Source organism: Notolepis coatsorum, assembly GCF_963971535.1.
Source record: "Notolepis coatsorum genome assembly, chromosome: 8".
In the NCBI taxonomy this organism is placed as follows: Eukaryota; Metazoa; Chordata; class Actinopteri; order Aulopiformes; family Paralepididae; genus Notolepis; species Notolepis coatsorum.
Genome location: NC_140172.1, coordinates 38,833,241 through 38,843,240, shown reverse-complemented (window position 1 = coordinate 38,843,240; position 10,000 = coordinate 38,833,241). Strand labels below are relative to the sequence as shown.

General features: G+C 43.6%; 1 protein-coding gene across 1 annotated transcript in view; it reads left to right on the top strand.

The window, feature by feature from the left end:
- Positions 1-10,000, top strand: part of LOC311233407 (proto-oncogene DBL-like) — a gene marked incomplete at both ends in the record, with an annotated part of 31,649 nt that overhangs the window by 5,099 nt on the left and 16,550 nt on the right. The window contains 6 exon segments of the mRNA XM_084320379.1: positions 342-533; positions 2,871-3,062; positions 4,457-4,637; positions 9,086-9,174; positions 9,376-9,476; positions 9,638-9,754. Of these exon segments, the coding sequence (XP_084176505.1) occupies positions 342-533; positions 2,871-3,062; positions 4,457-4,637; positions 9,086-9,174; positions 9,376-9,476; positions 9,638-9,754 (872 nt within the window).

Genomic DNA, 10,000 nt, shown 5'->3' with positions numbered 1-10,000 from the left:
GAAATAGTCATTATTCTCAAAGCTCCACAGAGGAATGCTGCTCTGGGACCAGTGACAGATACGTAGTGTGTCTGTGACACTTCTTCATGCTGTATATAGACCTTTTCATAAACATTGTAAATGGGCCGAGTTTATTTCCTCTTGCCGTGGTTGCAGTGTTTGCTAATACAAAAGCTGACTTTGACTTACACTTGGGCCCAAGCTTTCCATAGCAATGGACGTATTCTGGAAAGGTCTATATTGTGTGTGTGTTGTGTTGACACATTTTGTGTATATTTTGTGTGTGTGTGTGTGTTGACCAATTGAAATACTCAATATGTAATTGTGTGTGTGTTGACCAGGAGGAGATGGGTCGTGCCCATTTTGTGATTCTGCACGGCCACCAGTTGGCAGCCAACCACCACTACGCCCTGGCGCTCATAGTCCAGCGCTGCAACGAGCTGCGGCATCACTGTGACCTCATCACCGGCGGCATTCGCACCAAGCGAGCCACGCTCACACGCGCACGGGACCTGCTGCTGCGCCTTGAAGAGGTCGATGCTTAGACACACTCAGAAACACACACAATCACACACACACACACACACACACACACACGCACACACACGCATACACGTACACACATACACACACACACACACACACACACACACACACACACACACACACACACACACACACACACACACACACACACACACGCACACATACACAAGCGCACACACACAATTTCAATTTGCATTATAGAATATTCAGAGTTTATTAGGGGCACATTTTTGTGTCTGTGTGTGTCTATGTTTGTGCATTTTGTGTGAGTACCTGTCTCTCTTGCATGTGTGTTATTTTCAGGGCTGTCAAAGTCATCACGTTAATAACACATTAAGACAAATGTGTATTAACAAATTTTCTTTCATGCATAATACATTCGAAACATTTGTATATATATGTATATATATATATCGTAATTTTTGGTTTTTTTTTTGGGTTTGTTTTTGTACAAACATTCAGTCATACCAGTTCATATATCAAGAAAAATATAATTTCTTATACATTTCTTATATGTATGTGTCTGTCCCCCAATAAATAGGCCCAGACAATGAAAATAACATCCCACTACTGTACTGTGTGAGAGGGGAGAGAACTTCAGTTTTACTGTACAAAAGTACATTAGTCTGTAAAAGGTTGGCAAGAGATGCACATTGGACTCCATTCAATTGGATTTGTGATACTGTTTTGATTCCACATAGTAGAAGGGGGTGATTCTGTGACCCTTTGAGTAATGAACATGTACCTGTTATACAATGTGTCTGTTGTTGCGACGCATTGAAGTCCATCGTTTGGTTTTAATGCAGGATGTTTTAGTGAACCTTTATAAGAGTAAAGTTGGACACTACATTGTGTGAGTACGCATATTACTGAGTACAAGTGTTACATTTAGCAGGTCAATATGGCCATCTGTTGTTGCCTATTGGGCTTCGCCATCTTATGATTATTTGCAGCATATTTATTTTATGCTAAATGCAGAACCTTTGTTTTTCTGGATAATATTTGTCATTTTGGTCATTTATTTTATTTAATAAACATACATTTGCATAAAGCAAGCATATTGGTCCACTCCCATGTTGATAAGGGTATTAATCACTTGAAAAGTATTCCTTTAAGGTAAATTTTGAACAGATAACAAATGTGTGATTAATTAATATGCAATTAATTATAGACAATCATGCGATTAATCGTGATTAAATATTTTAATCGATGGACAGCATTAGTTATTTTCCTATGTCCCTGTGTCTCCCTGTTTGTGTGTGTTTGTGTGTGCACTTGGTCACATGTGCGTGTATGTGTCCATCATAACTGCCATTGTTAAAGCTGGAATAATTATTTTCTAACCACATTTTCCACATTTTCAAAACGTATTATTATGACCAACTGGTATCAGAAGGTCTCATTGAGCCATGGCGTCCTATCATCCTTGAACTACCAGCGGTTGTTATTCCATCTTTTCTTTGTAGCACTCTTGTATTTTATACCTATGCATTAAAAACCTTTTCCCCCCAGATAATCTCTTAATTACATCAATATTGAGCTGTCAAAACAGTGTTTAATGTTTGCTATTGGCCATTTTGACCATTGTCACCTTGTTCAACAACCAGAAAATGCATAAGAAGTTCATACATCTAGTAATCTATGCAAGATTCAGCAAATCTCTTAGTTACAACATGATTGTGCTAGCATGGCAGTGTTATGTTTATACCTGTTTTATTTGCAATGATCATTATTTTGCTTTCGTTGGAAGAGGAGGGGGTGCTTTGTTTACATCAGAGCCACATATCTCCTTGATGCCCCCTAGTGGTCAGAAAACAATTGTTGCAACTTTAAAGTAGTCTGATGCAAATGTTGAAGTTTTGGAGACTAGTTTGGACTATACCCTTGAAGCAGATACTGTATGATATTGTACGGTCTGCCTAATCTTTCTGTATGCTAACCTAGCTGTCAATTGAGCGCATATGTAACTAAAAGGTCTATATTTAGGTATATAGTCAATTTCCTGTATATTTTGGTAAAATATAGTTAATATATTTACTTTGTAAATATTTTTGCTTGTTTGCAATTCATGTGGATATAAATAAATGATTCAGTTTATGTGTGTGCCTGTGTGTGTGCACGTTTATGTGTGTATGTGCATATTTGTGTGTGTGTGTGCGTGCGTGTGTGTGCGTGCGTGTGTGCATGTATGTGTGTGTGTGCGTGTGTATGCGTGTGTGTGTATGTATGTGTGTGTGTGTGTATGCGTGTGTGTATGCGTGTGCGTGTGTATGTGTGTGTGTGTGTATGCGTGTGCGTGTGCGTGTGTGTGTGTGTGTGTGCAGGCCCTGCGGTGGTGTGATGAGGGTGCTTACCTGCTGGCCAGTCAGATGGTGGACAGATTCCAGACTAAAGAAGGAGCCCAGGAGGCCTTGCAGTACCTGAGTTTCCACCAGGAGAGGGCGCCCTCCGCACTGAATAACAGCCAGGACACTATCAGCTTTGATTTTGAAGCCATACTCACCCCTCAGCTACAGGTACCTCGAAAGAACAAAACGAGAACATTATGCAGATTTTTCGTCCACACCTTTGTTTTTCTTTATTCCTATTAATTATAGTATAAAATAAGTATAATAAGTATAAAATAGAAGTCAAGTACATAGACAAAAGTGTTCAATATACATATATAAATACAATGCAGAGTAGAAAATCAAATCAAATTTATTTATAAGGCCCGACAACACACGTTAATGTCCCCATGGGCCGTACGAGTCTTCTTTAAACAAGTCAAGAAGAAAACATAACAATAAGTCAAGAACAGAACAAGAACACCATAAGGTCCAACAAATTTAAAATAAATGCAAATAAATGAAAGAATGCAAGCACTCCCAGACATACCCCACGCGAAGGTAAGGAAAAACTCACTAAAACCTAACAATAGGGAAAAATGCTCCACAGGCAGTGTGGAGGAGAGAAACCTTAGAAGGGCCATTCAAGGGGGGATCTCCCTTCTTAGATGTCGGTGATAGTAGTGTTGCAGACTAACAGTTGGTAAGCATGCACTCAAGTGTGTAGTGAAACACAGATGAGTGCATGCAATAGCAACTGAACATTTTGAAAGATTAAAGATAGAGCTGATAGCGATAGCAACTGAACATTTTGAAAGATTGAAGATAGAGCTGATAGCGAATCTATTTGAGGCACAGGGGCGGCGCAAAGAGGGTCACGTCCTCCCCGTCTTAATCACGGGACATTCAACACTCCGGTCATTGCTCAGGGACAGCCGGAGACAGGGAGATAGGGGGCGGCGCAGAGAGGGTCGCGAACTCCCCGACATCATCGCAGGACGTCCGGCACTCCGGTCACCACTACGAGACCGGACGAGAAAAGTAACTGAGTTACAATACAATATTATACAGTACAATGCAGAAATGGGATGAGGTACAATTTAGGTACAATTTACAGTAAGGTGTAATGAGGTATGAGTTGTAGTGCAAATTCTTTACCAATAAATATAAAGTGTGTTAAGTTTCTAAAGTGGGTAAAGTGGGTAAAGTAATTAGTAATTAGCCTTTGGTAGCCATTGTGACATTGTCATTAGAATATTTAATTATGTGATTTTATTATGTGATGTTTCCCAAGTTCACCTCTCTCTTACCCAGCTAAAGTGAAGCAGTTGAGTGTACAAACAATACCACTTATTATTGACTGGCAGGAGTGTATTCATGTCCTGACTTCGTTATGCACTATTGTAAGTTGGATAAAAGCTTGCATGAAAGTGTCAGCTAAATTACTAAATGTAAATGTAAGTCACCAATGAATGGACGTTATTTGTTCTCTTCAAAACATGTTCTCTCTGTCTCTCTCTCTCTCTCTTTCATTCTCTCTTTCGTCTTGCTCTCTATGTCTCCCTCTCTGTTCTACGTCGCAGTCGCAGATCTCCATGGTAACAGAGAAGTTGAGTTCAGTCCAGTGTATGATCAGGAACAGAGAGCAATGTCTGAGAAAGTTGGCAGACATCCAGGTTCGACCCATCCAGCTAGTGGCTCCCCGGCCAGAACCAGATCAGGTCTCACAACGCTGCAAATCACCCCTCTTCTCCCCTAAACATGGTACGGCCCTCTCAATTGGTGTCTGATGGCATAGTAGCAGTGGGAACGATTTGGCTGGAAGTGCACGCTCTTGATTGATTGATTGAAAAGTTTATTAACAGATTGCAGAAAGGGTACAGTACAGTACAGCTCAATACATACAATTGTTAAGAGGATGCAGACCAGAGAAAGACTTTAGTCTTGTTTCCATTAGGGTCCCCTCTAGCTTTAATCTCTTTGGGTACGGCTCTCTCATTTACCCCTCTTCTTCTAAACATGGTACTACCTCCTTTCAGGAATAGATCCAGAGGTTAGTGCTCCACAGCAGATAATTCCCTTTCTTTTAGACTGCTACATGCCTGCTCCGATACATAGAGTTGCCAGCCAATTCTTTTCACCTGACAGCTAGTGACTTTCACTGTGAGAGCTTAACATGCGCGGAGGTTCACGCTATCAACCCCAGATCCCCTCCCTAATCAACAGGCACCCCGACCGACCAGTAGGAGTCGCTGTTGCAACGACTAGGACTCATACCCCACTGGCTTCCCACCCACAAACACTGGCAATTGTGTTCGTAGGAACGACTGACCAAGCCAGAGGTACCGCTGCTGGGAAATTCAAGTTCAAGTTTCAAGTTTCTTTAATAGTTGTCATACAGAAGTACAGAATACTTTTATACAAAATGCTTCTTTCTGTTACACTCCAGAGACTGTGCTAGACAAAATATAAGTATGAAATAGAATAGTATAGCATGTAAAAATAGAAGTAAAAAATAGAAGTCACGTACGTAGACACAGTGTTCAGTATATACATATGTACAATGTTCAATGCAGTATGGTAACTGAGTTACCATACAATATACAATATACTATGCAATATACTAATATACAATATACTATATAGTGCAAAGCAGAAATGGGATGAGGTACAATTTAGGTACAATTTACAGTAAGGTGTACTGAGGTATGGGTTATAGTGCAAATCCTTTACCAATAAATATAAAGTGTGTTTAGGTGTTCTAAAGTGTGGAGAGTGGGTGCTGCAGTGTGTTGTTTGTTTAAAGTGAGTGTGTGCGTGTGGATGTGTGTGTTGTGAGTGCATTTGATGGTTGTTGCATAGTGTTATTGTTCGTTGAGCAACCTGATGGCCTGGGGATAGAAGCTTCTTCTGAGTCTTTCTGTGCTTGCCATGAGACTCCGGTATCGCTTGCCTGACCGCAGCAGTTCAAAGAGGCAGTTGTTTGGGTGGCTGGAGTCCTTGATGATTCTCTTAGCCTTACCCCTGCACCGCTTGTTGTAAATGTTCTGGAGAGTGGGAAGCCCCCCTCCAATTGTGCGTTCGGCTGAACGTGCCACTCTCTGTAGTCTGCTACGGTCTTGTGTGGTGCTATTCCCAAACCAGGAGGTGATATTGCCAGTCAGGATGCTCTCTATTGTACATGAGTAGAAGTTCTTAAGGATCTTCTGACTGACTTGGAACTTCCTTAGGCGCCTGAGGAAGTAGAGGCGTTGTCGTGCCTTCTTCACAACACTGTCAATGTGTGTGGTCCATGTCAAGTCCTCGGATATGTGGACTCTGAGGTACTTAAAACTGTTCACTCTCTCAACCGGTGCCCCGTCGATGCTGAGGGGGCTGTAGTCCCTGACCCCGACCTCCTAAAGTCCACAATCATCTCCTTTGTTTTGCTGACGTTTATGGAGAGGCTGTTCTCCTGGCACCATCCCGCCAGGACCTTGACCTCTTCCAGGTAGGCCCTCTCGTCGTTTGCAGAGATCAGGCCCACCACTACTGTGTCGTCAGCAAATTTGATGATTGTGTTGTTGTTCCGCTGAGTCACACAGTCATGTGTGTACAAGGAGTAGAGGAGGGGACTCAGAACACAGCCCTGGGGGGCCCCTATGTTGAGGGTGATGGATGAGGAGGTGCAGTTGCCTGCTCTCACCATCTGGGGTCTGCCCGTCAGGAAGTCCAAGACCCACTGGCAGAGGTTATAGTTCAAGCCCAGGTCCCTGAGCTTGGCTATGAGTTTGGAGGGGACTATGGTATTGAATGCTGAGCTGTAGTCGATGAATAGCATTCTCACATAGTTCGCCTGCCTCTTGTCCAGGTGTGATGCTGCTATGTGCAGCACATGGGCTATGGCATCCTCCGTGGACCTGTTGGGGCGGTATGCAAATTGCAGGGGGTCCAGGTTGGTGGGGAGGGAGGAGCAGATGTAGCCCTTTACTAGCTTCTCAAAGCACTTCATGGCTATGGAGGTGAGAGCTACAGGGCGGTAGTCGTTGAGGCAAGCAGGCTTGGATTTTTTAGGTACAGGGATGATAGTGGACTTCTTCAGACAGGTGGAGATGACAGCCTGTTCCAAGGACAGGTTAAATATGTCAGTGAATACCGGGGCCAGTTGGTCGGCACAGACTTTTAGGACGCGGCCGGGGATGCCGTCCGGTCCTGCTGCCTTCCTGATATTCACTTTTTTAAAGGTCCTCCTCACCTCATGTTCTGTTACCCTGAACACTGAGTCTCCATCAGCAGACCCCCCCCCCCCCCATTGCCGTGGTTTGTAGGCTGGTGTTGTTATTCACAGCCTCAAACCTCGCATAGAAAGTATTGAGATCTGTCATCGTTTTGAGGCCCTGCCACATAGCTCTGGAGTCAGCCTGTTCAAACTGAAGTTCAATTTTATTCCTGTAGCGCCGTTTTGCTTCTATTACTGTCCTCCTTACGTTGTATCTCGCCACCTTGTGGTCATTCATGTTGCCTGCCACAAGCCCGGCGTTGTATGCTGTGATGCGCGCTTTCAGAGCTTCACGGACGGATTTGTCTACACAGGGTTTTTGATTTGGGTAAACTCTAATTGTGGTAGTGGGGATTGTTTCTTCCACCAAAGTACGAACAAAGTCCAGCACTGTCTCCGTGTAGTCATTAATGTTATCTGTGTTATCGCGGAACACACCCCAGTCTGTACATTCCAGTGCAGCTTGGAGCGTCTCCTCTGATTCCACAGACCATTTCTGCACCTCTCGCGAGACTGTGATTCTTTGTTTATACTCTGGAGAAAGAAAGATGGCCGCATGATCCGACTTGCCGAAACCACTGGCAGAATGAGCCTTGTATCCACACTTGAATTGCGAGTAACAGTGGTCTAAAATGTTTTGAACCAGTGCTTAGGCCTCTACACTACCCAGCCGCTCCAGTGCTTAGGCCTCTACACTACCCAGACGCTCCCATTCATTAGATTTCAGAAATACTACAGTACATGTATAGGCCTATGAAAGACATTTGAACATGTCACAGATGAGTAAACCTACTGTAGCCTACTTTAGATCCACAAAGAATGGATTGCACGGTGCTAATTGCACCCTTACTTACAATTCATTATGAATTGAAAATGGGGGACCCTGATGTAAACAAGACGAAAGTCTTTCTCTGGTCTGCATCCCCTTAACAATTGTGTGTATTGAGCCGTACTGTATTGTACCCATTCTGCAATCTGTTAATAAAATGTTCATTCAATCAATCACCTGCGCTGTGATTCTGGGTTCTTTAAAGAATTTGCAACAATAATATGTCATTGATATATAGTATACGATAATCAAATTAGTTGTGATACCAAATTACACCATTGCCAAAACAATTGGTACTGTAGCCCAACGTTAATTCTCATGACCGGCTTGGTCAGATGTTCCTACGAACACAATATGCAGTGTTCACGGGTGGGAAGTCGGTGGGATATGAGTCCTGGTTGTTGCAATCGTGACTCCTATACTGGTCGGTCAGGGCACCTGTTCAGCAGGGAGGGGATCTGGGGGAGATAGTGTGAACCTCTTTATGCCTTACTCTCTCCCAGTGAAACTCCTAGCTGTCAGGTGAAAAGAAGCGGCTGGCGACTCCACATGTATTGAAGGAGGCATGTGGTAGTCTACACCTTCCCTAGACCAACAGTAGTGTAGCGCAATGCCGGACTGTGATTCACATGGGGAATTGGCATAATGAGGAGTACATGGGAGGAAAAGGCAAAAAAAGAGAAAAAAAAAATAAAGATTAACAACGGAGAGGGTGACTATGTTGATCACAGTGAAGAATTTACCTTTTTAAACCCACCTTCTGACCCTCCAATCACAACTGTTTGTCAGAGAAAAGCAACAGCTGTGATTGGAGGATCAAGAAAAGAGGGCATGGTTTAAGATAGGTCAAATGAACATGCTCCATTTCTGCTGACTCCTCTCACACGAGAACGAGAGGAGATGGTAGAAGTGTATACAACTCTTTGTTTATATCCCTCTCTTTGTCTTCTCCCTCTATTTTTTCTCCATCCCTAATCACTTCTCTGATGCTACCTGTATGTGTGTGTATGTGTGTGTGTGTGTGTGCGTGTGTGTGTGTGTGTGTGTGTGTGTGTGTGTGTGTGTGTGTGTGTGCGTGTGTGTGTGTGTGTGTGTGTGTGTGTGTGTGAGAGACTATCTTTACAGGTGTAGATTTTAACGTCCTGAACTCCAAATTCTCATTTGACCTTCTTCCTGGCAAGAGAGCTTCCAGAAGGAACCCCAGCCAGCGCAAGGTGTGTGTGTGTGTGTGTGTGTCTATGTGAGTGTGTGTGTGTGTGTGTGTGTGTGTGTGTGTGCGTGTGTGCGTGTGTGTGTGTGCGCGCGTGTATGTGTGTGTGTGTGTGTGTGTGTGTGTGTGGAGAAAGACCCCATAATAATATTCTGCGTTGCCCTTGTGTGGTCGGATGCCATGTCATTGGTCTGTGTTCTGTTAGATTGAGGTGATGCATGATTACCAAGGCAACCGCACCTGCCTCTACGGCCCCTCCCCCGACATGGACTCTGAAGCGGAGGAGAATCCTGAGCAGGTCACGCGGTATGTCGTCTTTAACCCCTGAACCCTGAACTCTAGCTCTCGAGCGTTGAAGCCTCAATCGATTCAAAAGGATTAAGTGTCTCTCTCTCTCTCTCTCTCTCTCTCTCTCTCTCTCTCTCTCTCTCTCTCTCTCTCTCGTCTCGGTCTCTCTCTCTTTCCAGCCATATCATGAAGGAGCTGATAGCGACAGAGAGAGTTTATGTGGATGAGCTGCTTTCTGTCCTGCTGGTGAGTTTTCATACCATAACGATAACCGTGCTGCTGCTGCTGCCATTAGTGTATATGGTTCATAACTCATAGTTCTATGTGGCAGGTGCTCAGATTCCTCTCTTCTTCTCCCCTTCTTTCCCCTCTACTAATCTCTCCTCACCCCTCCTGTCCTCTTCATCTGCCCTCTCCTATCTTATCTTATTCTCTTCTCTTCTCTTCTCTTCTCTTCTCTTCTCTTCTCTTCTCTTCTCTCTTCTCTTCTCTTCTCTTCTCTTCTCTTCTCTTCTCTTCTCTTCTCTTCTCTTCTCTTCTCT